The sequence below is a fragment of the Ptychodera flava genome, chromosome 5 (assembly GCF_041260155.1).
Source record: "Ptychodera flava strain L36383 chromosome 5, AS_Pfla_20210202, whole genome shotgun sequence".
In the NCBI taxonomy this organism is placed as follows: domain Eukaryota; kingdom Metazoa; phylum Hemichordata; class Enteropneusta; family Ptychoderidae; genus Ptychodera; species Ptychodera flava.
In genome coordinates, this window is record NC_091932.1 from 22,282,048 (window position 1) to 22,299,339 (window position 17,292).

General features: G+C 38.3%; 1 protein-coding gene across 1 annotated transcript in view; it reads left to right on the plus strand.

Moving 5' to 3' along the window:
* LOC139132533 (uncharacterized) overlaps window positions 1–17,292 on the plus strand; it is a 35,073-nt gene that overhangs the window by 1,740 nt on the left and 16,041 nt on the right. The window contains exon 2 of the mRNA XM_070698842.1: window positions 16,507–16,737. Within this exon, the coding sequence (XP_070554943.1) occupies window positions 16,507–16,737 (231 nt within the window). The remainder of the gene's footprint in view (window positions 1–16,506; window positions 16,738–17,292) is intronic.

Sequence of the window (17,292 nt, forward strand, 5' to 3'; positions counted from 1 at the left end):
TTTTCGATCGGATTCGAACCCACAACATACGGCATCAGTCGCCTAGCTGAGAGGCCACAGACAGAACCACTCGGCTAAATCTCCACTCCCAAAAAAGAGTGGTTCAATAGCCGGCCAAGTTGTTACATTTTTCTGACTGAGACCGCTCAACACGTTGTAGAGTTCGTGAAGCACTCACGCACGCATGCTCACTATCATACATCGCACATACAGACTTTATCGAAGCGAAGAAACGAATTTCATCGCTTTAACTGGGCGAACGATAACCTCGGGGACAATTCTGTCCACCAGCAGTGTTACCAACCCAGGGTAGAAAATACGGCTAGTTTTCAATCGGATTCGAACCCACAACATACGGCATCAGTCGCCTAGCTGAGAGGCCACAGACAGAACCACTCGGCTAAATCTCCACTCCCAAAAAAGAGTGGTTCAATAGCCGGCTAAGTTGTTACATTTTTCTGACTGAGACCGCTCAACACGTTGTAGAGTTCGTGAAGCACTCACGCACGCATGCTCACTATCATACATCGCACATACAGACTTTATCGAAGCGAAGAAACGAATTTCATCGCTTTTACTGGGCGAACGATAACCTCGAGGACAATTCTGTCCACCAGCAGTGTTACCAACCCAGGGTAGAAAATACGGCTAGTTTTCAATCGGATTCGAACCCACACATACGGCATCAGACACCTAGCTGAGAGGCCACAGACAGAACCACTCGGCTAAATCTCCACTCCCAAAAAAGAGTGGTTCAATAGCCGGCTAAGTTGTTACATTTTTCTGACTGAGACCGCTCAACACGTTGTAGAGTTCGTGAAGTCAAGTGCAGCTGTTTCTCTTGCTTTGTAGTGCGATGAAACCCAATATCCAGGCTTATACCTTCGTAAAATGGCTGTATCAAGATAGTCTTTCTTTTATTTATCAATGGAGGCATTTCATTAATCATTGTAGAGACTTCAATCGATTCGTAACCTTAACCTGTAGCTGGTGCTGGCAAACGATTCGCGGACGACACTAGACATTGTTTCGCATGGAAATTCGTTTCTTTCATACAAAAAGCAAATTTCACTTGATTGGATGTGCGCAAAGTACATGAAACTCGTATTCCAATAGACAGCCACACACAATAAATAACGAAGTGAAATATGTGAAGAGGTACCAATATCTTAAGCATTCTTGGCAACCGTCCTTTATGTTTTGATTGATCGAGTAATAAATTAATTAAATAATTGGTTGACTGGCTGGCTGACTGACTAACTGACTGACTGATGATTGATGGGTTTGGGAATCATAAGGGAAGAAGTCCCATTTACAGGTTCGTCAAACATCTCAAAAAAACTTTTTAATACAGAATAAACACAAAATAAAGCTGAACAAGACAAAAATGAAAACAAACAGCAAAAAAATTGAAAACAGAAAAATAAATCAAACAAAGTCAAGTCGAGTATAAAAAACACAGAAAAATTAAAGAAAGAACACAAATCATCAAGAAGAACCATCAAAATGTAACATATCTCATGTCATTCCTAAATGAATCACCGAAAATATCGATACAATGACTCTTTATCGATATAAAGATTATTACCTACCAATTCGAGCAAAGTTGTTCATACACCTATTGATTCGAGAAACATTGATGCAGCTATTGGATGTCTCAAGGTAGGAGTACTATTGCGCAAGACGTTTCCACGATCGTTAAAGCAGGGCCTTGATAAAACGTCTGGTCATAATGCTGAACAAAAGCGTGCGAAGTAGTGACCCCATGGGCAAACTACATGTTACGTTGATTCACTGAAAAAAGCGATTGTCAAAAGCTAGTCCTCGTAGAGGGTTACTTAAATAGTATATCAACAACTGTAGAGCTTGACCATGTTCACATGAATGAAACTGGAAGATCATGGTAAAAAGTTTCAGGCGGTAATAAGAGCCACTCTTCGTCAGTTGTTGCTCAACAAATGTATCTTTAACAGCTTGAAAGATGTGGAAATAGTGGTAAAGAATGACTGCTGTGATGGATATTTTCCCTTTGACGAAGAAACAAGCATGTCTAATTTGTATGGCACTAGAGTCCAAAGGCCATTGAATTGCAATCTTTTTATTATTGAAGTAACCTACCAGCATAATAAGTTATAATTAAAAATGTTGTAACCGGAGGTTATGTCTGCTACAAAGCTCAGTGAGTCGGCTACACAAGTCAACCCACAGATGACAAATTTTCCGGTATAAAATTTAAGCTGGTACAGTTTAGCTAATAAAAATTGTATTGTTTTACAAAAGTTACCTTAGCTCAAAAAAAGTCCAAATGCAAAAGTTCATAAAATTTAGAAAGCATGGTATTAACTTTCTTTTTTAGTGTAATCTGTGTATTTGACACAGGTCTGTTTTGTGTTCCGGCCACACTACTCCTTCCGGCCTCCAGACACTATCAGACGTAGCATGTCCCTGGAGACAATTGTTTTCTATCCGCCTATCAGAGCCTTCTCTACACGCGGCACACAACCTCAGCCTATTCTCACGAGCCATAGCATAATTTCCGCTCAGGTAGCGCTAAGCTGCTGCCTTAAAGAGGTGCGTGGTTTACGACGATGCCTCAGCCAGTCTGTTTTCTATTCATATTTTATCCGTTCAGTTGTCATTGCTCGCTATGCGCAGACTGCTGTCGATATACCGGAAAATTGGTCATCCGTGGGTTGAATTGCGTAGGTGACTAACTGAGCTTTGTTCCAGATTTCGAATGAACCTCTGGGTACAACATTTTGAATAATAACAACTTATAATGCTGGTAGGTTACTTCAATATTGAAAATAGTTCAATTCAAAGGCCTTTGGATTCTATCCCTTGCTTGGGAACCACCTATCGACATAAAAAGCTGCTACCCTCGTTTTCCTCTTTTTTGGGGGGAATTTCGGTCATTCTTCCCTCGCTTTGGCCTTGGATTCCATTTTATACCATTGTTCGGTAATTCTGCTATTTCCCACACTTTCGGCTTCGCAGGATGGATCCAACATCGGGCAGTTGCCTGATCTTAGCTCTAGATCATCAAATGCCCCCTTCCCTTTCACTACGCTTGCCTGAATGAAGGGGCCCTCGCCAATTTTGTAGTGTAAGTTTATATACATTCGCTTTGTTTTAATGCATAGTTTTGAGAGAGGTTTTGAAGTTTTTGCACGTACATGGATTTTTTCTGTTAGCTTCCTTTCATTTTGCAATAAATACTGGTAGTTTATCACAATGCCGTTGTGGTGTGTTCATAAACCATTCACTAGTATTTGCTAACCAACTCCAGTTAATATTTACATAGAGTTCATGCCTCTAGAGTCTAGGCAAGCATCATATTGCCAAACTTTTAAATCTACTTTTAAAGCCTTAGATCAGATACGTTCATTTCTTTTGACTGTTGCAAAATAAATTAACTTGGAAACTTATGTTGTTAACGTAAAGACTCTTAAAACTAAATTCATAATAAAATGGCCATAAAAGTATATGAGTTCGATGAACGGAGAAGGCTTTGGGTTTCGTACAAGTTTATTTGATAAACACTACCATTGTCTCGATATGGATCTTCATCAGGATTTCAAGATAGATAAAATCCAGTGTTATGACCTTGAAAATAGGGCAAATAATGAAGGTGGAAAATTGTGAGAACTGAGAAATGATAATTTTAGAATTACGAAAATACAATAAAACTATTCCAAAGGCTGGTAAATTTTAACAGACAAAAAATTAAATGATGTATCCCAGTAAAACACTAAGAGAAAAAAGCTAAGAGAAAGTAAATTGACAAAACTTACAGATAAACACTTTTCAAAGTGTACTGCTGATCGTAATGAAATGAGTAAAACAAGCTAAAGAGCGCACTCCTTACCGTAATAATGTAATGTCTCCACTTACGAATAAATGAATGGTGATATCATAGGACATTTAACCTTCGCCAAGTTTTGACAAACTCAGCCCAACACTTTTCGTAACAAACAAACAAACAAAATTAAAAAAAATGACCAAAGTTACAACTAATGGGTCTTTGACTAATGTGAATTAAATCCATGTCACGCATGCCCGTATCTGACTGAACTTAGGTTCACAATTGCCGAAATGAATCGTATATTGACTCTCAGTAAGGAGACCCTGAGCGACAAACCAATTTTTTACCACGCCCGAAAGAATATTCTGACGGCAGAATAATCTTTTTAGGAAATAAGAAAACGGCAACCTCTTTTATTACTGTTCTCAACTAAATGTCAATTAACATGGTAGACAACACTAACAGAGCAACATGGTGAGCCTGAGCAAAGCGCTTGGAGTCCTTCTTGCAATGGCGTTATGGTAATGTAACATATGTTACAACTAAATACAAAAAGGGTAAATCACATGATTTATATAAACGTTGGAGAAACAAAGTTACATATTTAATTAGAACGGCGAAAAAGGAGTTTTACAACAGTATGCTTGACAAGTATTCGAATGATTTCTGGAAGTTTTTTAAACATTTTTCTCCCAAATCAAATTCAAAGAATCCCACTTTTCTTACCAGTGAGGGCATTGAAATATCGGAACATAAAGACATGGCCAATGCTTTCAATAACTTTTTCACAAATATAGCGTCCAAGTATATAAAACAAATCAATTACAATTGTGATAGTTTTATGCACAAATTAATAGATTTTACATCAAGAACCTGCCACAGAATACAGAGTTCAACATACCTGTGTTGGATGAATCAGAAGTTTTGAAATTTCTTACTGGTATAAATTGCAAGAAATCCACTGGTTTAGACGGTATAAGTGCACGCTTTTTAAAGATTGGAGCCAATCAGATTACTCCAAGCCTCACAGTACTTTTTAACTATGCAATTACATCAAGTTCCTTTCCACAACAATGGAATCTGCCAAAGTTACACCTTTATTCAAAAAAGGTGCAATCGATAATGTCTCAAACTACAGACCGATTTCAGTTTTACCTGTTCTTTCTAAGCTATTGGAAAGACATGTTCATACCCATTTTTATGATTTTCTGTCTTGTCACAACTTATTGTCCAACAATCAATCTGGTTTTCGTAAGCTTCATTCCTGTCAAACAGCTCTTACTTACCTTACAAATTTATGGTATCAAGAAATTGACAAAGGCAACCTTATTGGGCTTTTGTTGATAGACTTCAGGAAAGCATTTGACCTTGTTAATCACAATATATTGCTGCGAAAACTGAAACTTTACGGGTGTTCCGACAAAACTCTTCATTTCCTTACATCATATTTAACAAATAGATCCCAGTCAGTTAGCTTCAATGGAACCTTAAGTGATGCTCTTCCAATTAGTGTTGGAGTCCCTCAGGGCTCCATTCTAGGTCCTCTTTTCTTCCTGCTTTTTATAATGATCTCCCCTAGCTTTAGACAATTCTGAAATCAATATGTATGCTGACGACACAGCGGCACAGGCGGTTGGCCACAATATCCAAGAACTTGAAACTAAGCTCAATGGTGACATGGCATCCATTTTGAGCTGGTGTTGTAATAATAACATGTGTATAAACATAGAAAAGACCAAGGTGATGGTCATTGGAACCTCCCAGAAAAAATCTAGAACAGACAAATGTATAAACGTTGTTTGTAATGACGAGCAGCTTGAATGTGTTAAGCAAGAAAATCTTTTAGGTCTGTCAATTGATGATACTTTGACCTGGGATAAACATGTCAGTAAAGTGTGTGGTAAAGTTGCTTTTAAGCTTTTACAGTTAAAGCGTATACGTTCATTCTTAACTAAGAAAGCAATGTTAACGTTTTACAATTGTTTCATTCTACCTCATTTTGATTATTGTTCGAACATATGGGGTCATTGTTCAACCACTCTTTTATCTCGTATAGAAAGACAACAGAAATCTGTTGCTAGAGTGATTTTAGATCAAGATTTTAATACTCCAAGTTATGTTTTATTTAAATGCTTAAGGTGGTTGCCAATTCGTGAAAGAGTTTCATACAATGAATCAGTTTTAATGTACAAAGTTCTGAATAACCTTGCTCCTGATTATCTTAACGTTTTTAGAGGTGTAAAGCAGATCCACGGACGTAACACAAGGTCTGCAAACAGAGAAGATCTGTATATTCCAGGGCATAGAACCCAATTTTTCAAAAGAAGTTTTATGTACAACGGGGTTAAAATATGGAATACTTTGCCTGGAGAGATCAAATCTAGCTCTTCACTTCTATCATTCAAAAGAAATTGCAAGTGCCATTTTTTTAAATAGATGGGTTAATCTTACTGTTATGTAAATTTTAAATTTGTTTTTAGACTGTTTTACTTGTAGCGTTTTTACATTTTTTTCAGTATAAGTTTTCTTCCTGACTTATTTTTTTTTAATGTAAATATTGTAAATGTTGTTATACTCGACTCTGTGTGAGAAGAGCCTCTGGCTCAACAGTTTATCGAGTTTAAATAAAGTCTAATAATAATAATAACTAAAAACATACAAAACTATGCCTTGAACGCCTCGTTTCATCATATATATATATATATATATATATATATATATATATATATATATATATATATATATATATATATATATATATATATAACACGCCACATGCTCATTCCGTGTCGCGATTCGCCGGAATACGTCACGTGACGAGAAAATAGATACGTCTAATCCCCAACCAGAACGACAAAAGTGACGTCAGTGGGTATTTTTTGAAAAGCTATTTCCCTAGGGAAATAGTTCTGCCCAAATTTGGAAAAGTGCCCGGTCACGTGACCGTTGTGTCGTCTGCAGCTTTGCAACAATGGCGGGTGACTGGAACGTGATGTGCGTCCGGGATAGGTAACGACACATTCTCTAAAACAGATTTTCCAACATTTTCAAACATTCCAACAGCTCATCGACGGCCACCACATGTTGAATTCGTGAAGACACATATCGCAGGTCACCACTTCATGCATACAGAAGGCGCTTATATGATTTTACAGTGATGGTGAATCGATAGAGTGAATGCATCTATTTAAGATCGTGAATCGTGAAATTTGGCACGTAGCACGCGGCCCGTGGTTTTTGAATGAGATTTACCCCCTTCCACTTATTCCCTTCCGCAAACTAGCAGCACATTGACCTTCCAATATCAAAAGTTGATCCTAAAGGTAATGGTATTACACGATGTACTTGTATAGCCAACTGCCTAGAACTAAAAACCCAGCAGAACAGGGAAGTCTGTTCTCGAAAGACAAACAATAAAGAAAGTTTCTATTCATTTTGTCTGCATGAAGCACAGGGCTGAGTTGCTGTCATCTTAGTGTTCAGCAACTTCTCAACACGGCGTAAACGTTGGTATCATCTTACAATGCAAACAATGGCAGCATAGCATTTAAATTGGCGTTGCGTTGCAAATGCTCATAGTGATCATCCAGTTTTGGAATAACCCGACGGAATGACCGTTGTCCTTGAGTTACAGCACATGATAGACGGAAACTAATAGTCTGTCACTTTTCATTGACCCTGGCCAAGCAAAACTGTGACAAACTACTTGTAAACTGAAGTATGATTTGCTTGAGTTTCATATCCTTCTGAAACTAAATAATCAGTTTTGGCAAATTTGAACAGATGAAAAGCTACAGTTCATTTCACATCGAGGCCACAACTCAGCGTATGAGACGGACACATGTATCACGACACATTTTAAAGTCATCGACTAATTGATTAATTACAGTAAACCCGTATGAGGAAACTCTGTCCAGATAGACATAGAGCTGATCAGTTGATTACACTATATCTACAATGTACTGTTTTTACAGTTTCAGCCAAAAGTAAAAAAACAAGAAAATGTTTGTTTTTTATTTAGTTTCAGCTGGAAAAAACCTCTCAAGCTCTTCAAGTCTTAGGTAAAATGGTAAAAGCAGTTACATTGTAGATCAAATGCAATCAACTGTTCATTTCTTGGTCCCGAAAGAGCAGTTCCATGCTGGTTTACTGTAATTAAACAACGAGTCGTGATACCCAAGATAATCTGTGTTTCGTACATGCCATGTGTCCATTTCATACGCTGAATTGCGACACCGATGTGAAATGCTCTTTAGGTACTTCACACAATCAACGGCCCTGCAACAACACTATGCTCGGTTGGTGCTAGCATGAACATTTTATTTTATTCATTTATTTTTATTTATATTCAAGTAATACATTTGGTTGAACATTGCCAAAATATATTTTTGAGCAGTAACTGTGCTACCTCTGTAAATGTCTGACCTGACGTTTATTTGGAGTATTCTTTCTTTTTAGAGACAAATAGTTAAAGTTAAAGTTATAGTTAAAGTTTTTTTTTCTTTGAATGACATCTTTTTATTATCTCTTATGGAATATTATCATATACCCATGACCGTATCGGTGTCTCCTCTGACGCGTCGTGACGTGGAACGTAAAACATCAGTCTGATACGGCACGTTATACGTCATCAATTGTTGTTTATTTCCGGGGACTTTTTTTTCCAAAATTGCGACCTCTGTATGACAACAAAGCTTTGCCTACGATGTTCTGTGCGAGCCCGAAAAGTGGGAGGGCTTTGAAGCAGAGGGAAATGTGGGGTTACACTATTAAATCACATGTGCTGATATGCAATTTTTATCGCTGCTACAAGCATGTGGGCATTCATACACGAGCGATCAATAGTTTGTTCAGAGCTGCTGGACGGTCGGTCAGCGGGCAGTAACGTCTGCGGCGCACAGGCGGGACTTCTCGCGTCAGCACTATCTGCGTCCGGTACACTGCAGACGATCGCCGACGCTGGAACATTTTCCTCCCCAAAAAAGAGATCTTTAACTAATAAACTGTTTAAAATTATAGTTACCATTAAAAAAGATTCGTTGTAAATGTTGATCTGAATGGAAAATATTTATTTTTCGATGCAACTTTCTAGAAAATAACAAAATTTGTGTCGAAAACTATCCCGCAAAAAATGTTTCCCTGGCAACGCAAAGCTGCTTTCCATCATGTCTGCCGACGAAAATCTGCAAGAGCTGTTCCTCCTCTCTCAACTGCTATCTGACGAAGAAATATTTCAGAATTTGCCTCCGAGCCAGTCTACCACTGCAGCAACCTGACCAGCAACGGTATGTTGATTATTCTGCCCTTGACCAAGCCGAGTTCATTGAACAACAAAAGAAACAAAATACCGTTCGAAATACCAACACAGTGGTGAAGCAGTTCGAGCAATGTTGAAAGCAATGCGACCCACTGAAAACCGCCCAATCTCTGATATTCCGCCAGTCGAACTTGATGAGTACTTGGCATCCTACTTTCTCGGAGCAAGGCAAAAAGATAAGAGTGAATATGAACCCGACACTCTGACTAACTACCAGCGAGGTATCGACCGCTTTCTGCAAGACAGTGGATACGGACATTCGATCATCCGTGACAAGGAATTTGAAAAATCGCGTAAATGTCTTGCAGCCAAACGCGTTTCTCTGAAAAAGCAGGGAAAAGGTAATAAACCAAATGCTGCCGAACGGCTGACCGACGAAGAAATAAAAATACTTACTGAGCAAGGTATCATCGGAAGATCAACCCCCTAGTCTCTGTTCAATGCCGTGTGGACAAACAACACGAAGATGCTTGGGTTTCGCAGCGGACAAGAAAACAGACATTTGAAGTGGGGAGATATTGTGCTCAAAACAACTGCAGGAGGGCTGGAATATCTTGAATTTACTGAGAGAGAAAGTAAAACACGATGGGGTCAGGCAGGTGGTCCAACAAGACCTTTCAATCCAAAGATATTTGCGACTCCCGACAACAAGGATTCGTGTCCCATCGAAACGTACCGCCAGTTCGCCAGTCGCCGACCAACGGAAATGAGCACACCAGAAAGTCCGTTTTACCTCGCCATCAACTACGTTCCCGTAAACGACATCTGGTACAAAAAACTTCCGATGGGGCAGAATAGACTTGCCAGTGTTGTAAGATCAATGACCAGTAAAGCAGGCATTGCTGGCAAGAAAACAAATCACAGTATGAGGAAAACGGCCATCACTAACCTCTTTCACGCCGTTGTTTCACCAACGCGGGTCCAGCAGCTTTCCGGTCACAGCAATGTACAGAGCGTCAACAACTGCGCAATACCATCGCTTGAACAACAAGAAGAAATGTCGAATGTGCTCTGCAACTCAAATACCTCTCAACTATCACACTATACACCAGGCCCTCGTCTCACCACCCCGCCTCACGTCGTAACAACATCGTCAGCGGAAAATACTTTCCAAACGCAGGCTGCGGCAACAGCTGGCATTTTCAGTGGCGCGGTCATCTACGGCGGCTCTTTCACGATCAACGTAGCGACTTGTAATTGTCAGCCAAAGTCTCCACCAAGAAAACGTCGTAGGGCAGTCATTTATGACACGTCTAGCTCGGACAATTCCCAGGAGTAGAACTTATACATGCTATGTGTTCAGCAACATTCAAGATTGACAATTTCTGATGATTTGTTTGGAATGATTTTGGTCATGATTGAATTTGATGTTATGATGTTCATCTTGCATTTAACGATCAAATCCATCTTTTTCACTTAAATCAAAATTTACCGATATAAAACGAAACATATTACTAGTACATATGAATTTAACGTTCCTTTATTTCAGATCTAAAGAGAGTTACAGGACAGGTTGTTGTAGAAAATATATGTGATAAAGTTGATGTTTACAACTTGTTGTATTTCGCGCTACTTCGTCGTTCCTGTTCATGTCAGCCATGTTTCAGTAAGAGTTATTAAAGTGAATTCAAACTTACAATATTGTCCGTGTAATAATTATCCACCAGAACACCGGGATAGTGACCAGAATAAGTAAATTGGCTCCATTCCTTTTATGAACTGCGGTAAATTGCGCTGAAATAATCCTGTTTAGACTGTATACACTCGACACGATGCGATCGAAGACTTGATCAGCTGTTGTAAACAAACATGTATCAATGCGCTCAGACCAGCGGCAGAATATAAAAACATAGTCCCTTCGAAAGACTGACAAAACTAATAAAATTTTTTATTTTAATTACCTTTTACATAAATATACGGTCATGGGCATATGATAAATCGGTTATCCCACGATATCAGCGCTTGGTTGGGACGTATTGCCACTCGTGAGGGTGCGCGCCGCATCACACTCGTCTTCGACTCGTGTGATGCGGCTCGCACCCTCACTCGCGGCAATACGTCCCAACCAAGCGCTGATATCGTGCGATAACCTCATATAGTATTTACATTACAGATTGTTCCAATAAAGTATACACGTACACGTAAAATTGTGACAACTACATTACATTAATCATCCGCAGCTTCAGTTCATGATGTACCAAATTGCATAACTGAGATTTATGTAACTCCTTGCAATGAAATTTGTGTATTGACCATTTTGCAACCAACATAACAAGATTTATACCATCTAATTTATCATTATTATCAATCCCACATGCAATATTCCGCCAACTCAAGGCTTCATGTAAATCATATAACCTCTGTCCAATATTTTCTACAATTTGCCATACTTCTTTAGCGATGATACACTCAAAATAGCGATGATGTGTTGTGTCTTTTACGTTACAATACAAGCAAAGGGCATTATCTCTCATTTTCCAAAGATACAATTTTACATTATTTATACATTTCTTATGTAAAAATTTCCAATGAAACGCTCTTAATTTGTTCTCCTTAGTAACTCTATGAGCTAAAGTCCAAATGTTCTTCAAATCAATGATTTGTCCAAACTCCTGTTGCCAGCTCAAAGTAGTGGCTTGTTGTGAAATACGGCTGACTAGAAATCTATATACATCTCTTGTTTTCAAATTCATCAACTTCACTTTCTTATTCTTAATTTCAATATATTCTACACTACGTTTAACGTTAACAAATACATTATATTTACAATTCCACAAGATGGTATTGACTGTATTTTTTACGTCATTAGGGGGTGGAATAAAGTTCCATGCATTCAAAACCCGTTGATAAAAGATTGGCAATCTTGAAACAAAGGGCTCTGTTGATATTCTGGTATTTGAAAATACATCTCTAAGAATTGAAGAATCTGAAAATAGATCAAATAAATAAAGTGGATAGTTCTTCCAACATGCATTATTACCGTCAGTCAAACGTACACTCCACATGAACTTGAGTGCAATCACCTTCCATTTAAAAATTGGCATATTACAGCCTCCTTCGTGTAATGGTCCTGCTAACACATTTCTGGCCATTTTTCCAAGACCCTTTGTAATAAAATTGTAATTAACCTGTCAATTTGTTTTACAACGTGCTCTGGTACAACTATCATAGAGGCTAGGTATAATAATTGGGATAATGCAAGCGCATTCACTATCAAAACTTTGCCATAAAACGTTAAATCTCTCTTACCCCATGAAATCAAGATATTCTCAAATTTAGTCACTTTTGATTCCCAATTTAACTGCTCGCATTTTGAATGATCATACCCAAACCAAACCCCGAGAGCTTTAACTGGTTGATCAGTCCATTTCAAACCCATAATTTGTTTCTTACATGATATATTTTTGCCAAGCCAGACACCATCTGTTTTCTCTTTGTTCATTTTCAAACCAGACATCTTTTCGAAATATTCTAACACATCAAGAACCTTTCTTATAGACTTTTCATCATTGAGAAACAGAGTGGTGTCGTCGGCCAACTGTGCAATTTTAACAACATTTCTGCTTAAATTTTTATATGACAATTGTATACCTTCTATGTCAGTACATTGACGAATTTTACATGCCAATACTTCTACGCAAATAACAAAAAGCAAAGCACTTAGAGGGCATCCTTGTCGTACACCTCTAGTTAATGAAAAAAATTTCGACATCCAACCATTATTAATTATACAGCTTTGTACGTCAGAGTAAATCACTTTCACCCATCTTCTCAACTCTGGGCCAAAACCAAATCTTTCTAAAGCCTGATGCATGAACTCCCAATTAATACAATCAAACGCTTTTTCAAAATCAACATACATAACTGCACCAGGAATATTGTTCACAGCAGTATAGTGATACATATCTTCAATTAAACGTACAACTTCACCAACAAATCTACCTTTGATATATCCCACTTGATCAGTATTAACAATACTTGATACACCTTTTTAAACTCTGTTAGCTAAAACCTGGGTCAATATTTTGTAATCAGTGCATAATAATGACACCGGTCTCCAGTTTTTCAGTAACTCGGGCTCGTTTTTCTTATGTAACAACGTAATAACACCTCTCTGTTGTGAAATTGACAAACTGCCATTCTGAAAAGCACTGTTAAACGAATCAATAATCAAACCCCCTAGTAATGGCCAACAAGCACAATAAAATTCTATGGTAAAACCATCATAACCGGGAAATTTGTTCTTTTTCAATTTACGTAACACTCGGCAACATTCTTCGTCAGAAATCAACCCTTCATAACTATTTTTGTCTGTCTGGCTCAATATGGGTAAATCAACATTACTGATGAAATCATCCAAGCTGAGAGACTGTTGTTTTTCACTGCACAAATCCCTATAAAAATTGATTTCTTCCTTCAAAATATCATCGAGGTCAGCTGACCACATTCCCCTCTTTTGTCCTGAGTTTTACAATATTTTTCTTTGTGATGTTTCTTTTTTCTAGACCAAGGAAATACTTTGTGCTTTTTTCACCTTTTTACATCCATCGAGCTCTTGCTCTGATTTGACAACCTTCCGCCTCTTTATATAAGATACTACTGAGGTCAGAAGAAATTTTCTGAAACACATAATTTTCTTCTGATGGAAAATCACACAACAATTTTACACTCTGCTTTAACAATTCCTCAAGGTCTTGTTTCCTACTCCGTTGCTGTCGGTTTTTTTGAATACTATACTTTATCGTAAACTGCTTCAACTCTTTCTTGTATAAATCCCATTTCGTTCGTTTACAAGTTACATGGTTATATTTTTTCGCACAATTCTCAATACAAATAACAAACTTATTCAAATAAACCTTGTCTTCTAACAGCTTACTATACACAAAAGAAAGCACTACAGCCATGTGATCACTATTACTTGCAGGAATTATTTCACACAAAGTAGTATTTTTGTTAATTTCATGTGACACAAGATAAAAATCTAAACGGCTTTGTGTAAGAGGCTTTCTTCGTCTCCAAGTATATTGCTTAACACAAGGATGAAGCTTACGCCAAATATCACATAAATCATACGCGTGTAAAATATTTTTTAAAGAGAGCCTTGCCTTAGCATCAACCAAGTCATTGTCTCTGTCGCAACTTGAAAATTTATCTAGATTTGGATCCATTGTTGTATTGAAATCGCCACAAATTACAATGTTGTCACCATTAAACATCACTTGATTTACAAAATTACAAAGACTAGTAAAAAATGACGTTTTTGCAGAAGTACTGTTCGGAGCATAAATATTGAAAAGACGGAGGGAAGATCCCTCTAAATCTAATTTTACACTGATAAATCCCCCAGTGTTGTCTTTATGAACATCACTAATGGCAACCGGAATGCTGTTTGAAAAAAGTATTGCAACTCCACAGCTATGTACTGTGCCGTGATTATATAAAATGTTACCTCCCCATTCTCTATTCCACATTTTCTCATCACATCTCTTACTATAGGTTTCTTGCAAGCAAATAATATGGAAACTTTTTTTACGGCACCAATTGAAGATAAGATTGCGTTTTGTTCTATCCCGTAAACCTCTTATGTTCAGCGTGACTATTTTACAAGCCATACATGAAAAACGAAAAACAAAGAAAGAAGACACACACCTACACAAAAACAATTTACAGTTTCTTCATTTAAACCGATCTTGGCCTTCCTTTCTAAACGGCATCTCTAATTTGTGGATTCTCGCGCAAGCCGATTTACCCGAAGCGTTGCTGATTGTCGAAAGTGAGCTTGTAGATAATTCTCTTCTTTTCTTCTGGAGGTTTTCAATAGGTGTTGGCGGAGAACGGCTGGCCTTTTTAGAACTAAGTCTTGTGAAGAAACGCACAATACCATGCTTTTTCTGTCTGTTGTTGTCCGGCGACAGAAAGACGTCTTCCGAAGCTGGTGACTTCACCGGTTTCTTTTCCCGCGCGTCGTCCTTGCTTTTCTCCGTCGTCTCTTTCTTGGAATGAACCACGGCTGTTGTCGTCACAAGATTCGTTGTTGACTTTGTAATGTCTTCAATAGCCATGTCGATAACTCTTTCTGCTTCTCTGACACGCTTAGAATAACTTTCCACAAACTCGTCAACCGTGTTTTCGTTTTCAACTACTTTTGGGCACTTCGCAGCAATGTGTCCAAAGTCTTTGCAATTATAACATCGCTTGCCTTTTGGACAGAGACGCCCGCTATGACGACTTTGTTGGCAATTGTAGCATTTCATATGTGGACGATTCGGGCAGTGCCGTGTTTGATGGTCTTCACCCTTACAGTGACGACATTCAGTTGGTTGACCGGTATAGAAAATTCTAATCGGATAAGAAATTTTCATACCGTCAAGAGTCTCCGTCTCTGTACGAAGTTTAGGATTGGTTTCTTGACCAACGTCACGTAGCAGAATCGATTGCCGTTGTAGTATTTTGTTCCGTCAAGCGGATCAGTAACTGTGCATCGGACAACAGCTTCGTTCTGCTCACAATACTGACTGAGAAATGTAGCAACTGTGGCATTCGTCACGTGAAATGGCACGTCGTGTATTGAAATTCTAGTTTTATCACCTTGTGGGGGACTGTACAGGTTCAACACAACGTGAATTCCTCCAATGTCAATGCCGCATAATAAAAGCTTGTCTCTGCACTTTTCGTCATTCGCATAAATTAGCCGATGTTTTGTTCTTGGAATGTATTGTACGCCGATAATGCCGCTTTTACCAACCACCTGCTTACTGGCGTGAATGATGTCCATTCAAACCCTGCAGTTTTTCATTGAAAATTTTGAAATATACCTTCAGCTCTTCGTTCTTTAAACTAGTCTCAGAAGTTTTCGGTAGATCCTTGAAGGTAGTTACTTCTTGGAGCGCTGCTGAAGTTTGTTTACTTGATAACTTCTGAGTCTGTGTCCCCTTGAACTTGGGTGCTGGCTGCCGTCTACTTCTCACCATGTCGACAGACAGAACACTCAAAATCTCTCTTCAGAATGGCATGAAAATACCAAAAATTCGAATAGTGCTTCCTTGTTGCAAAAGTAAGACACTGCAACCGAGCCTACTCGAAAAATCAAGCAAAAAGACGGTAAAAAAGAAGAAACTTGCGCTTGCGTTGCACAAGGTACATGCCACTACCTGGCGCATGCGCACTATCTCTATTAAAGTTATAGTTCTGTAACACTTTTTCTTTATGGGCCTGTGGCCTACTGTTATGAAATAAATGATTGATTGATTGATTGATTGATTGATTAGAGACAATTCAAGCAATAAGGAACACCGCTTACCTCGGCCATGCCAACGTATAATACTGCGCAAAGCAATCGTATTGCCATCACACTCATTATTTTTATACCTCCTTCAATAAACAGTCACCGGGCACGAAAATATCGCCGTTGGAAAACCAGCTTCTCAAAGCAGCCTTTACACAGGTTCGCCACCAGCTGGCGCGCAAAGTGCTGTTGATGGAAACACAAACAGCAATTGGCCTGGCAACTCATGTACCCACACGCTACAGGAACAAAATCCATGGTGGAAGGTAGATCTTCAGAACATATACAAAGTTGATGAAGTGGTCATTACAAATCGCCAGGACTGCTGCTGTGAGTTAAGCCTTATACGTTAATTATAAAAATTACTGGCATACGTGTTTTTTCGAAACAATGTTTATCATATTTTTAGCTTATTGCTCCTCAGCCCTTGTAACAGAGACTTGATTTGCTTAAATTTCATATATTATGATCTTTAAAGATGCCCTGACTTTGTGAAATGTTAAAAAAATTCCCCACTGCCTTTAAATTTTTACAATGGCTGCCGCAATAAGTCGTAAGAAAATTACCCTTCTATATCGCAATCAAAACAAATTTACGGATGTGCTGTTAAGAGTTTGTTGAATTGATGTCATATTATTTTGAAAGATGTTCAACCTTAGTTAACACATGGAACACTCCATCCATTCATTTATATCAACGATAAAACAAAAGGTTGTGCGTTCAAAAAATCACACATCTGTGCAACCATTATGCCACAATTGCAATGCACGACCTACTCATCCATGCAAACACAGAGAAATGAGCACTCTACACAAATAATCACATTTCCTTTAAAGTAGTTTGCGCCTTGATTTTGGAAGACTAACATTTGCCGAAACTTGCCGA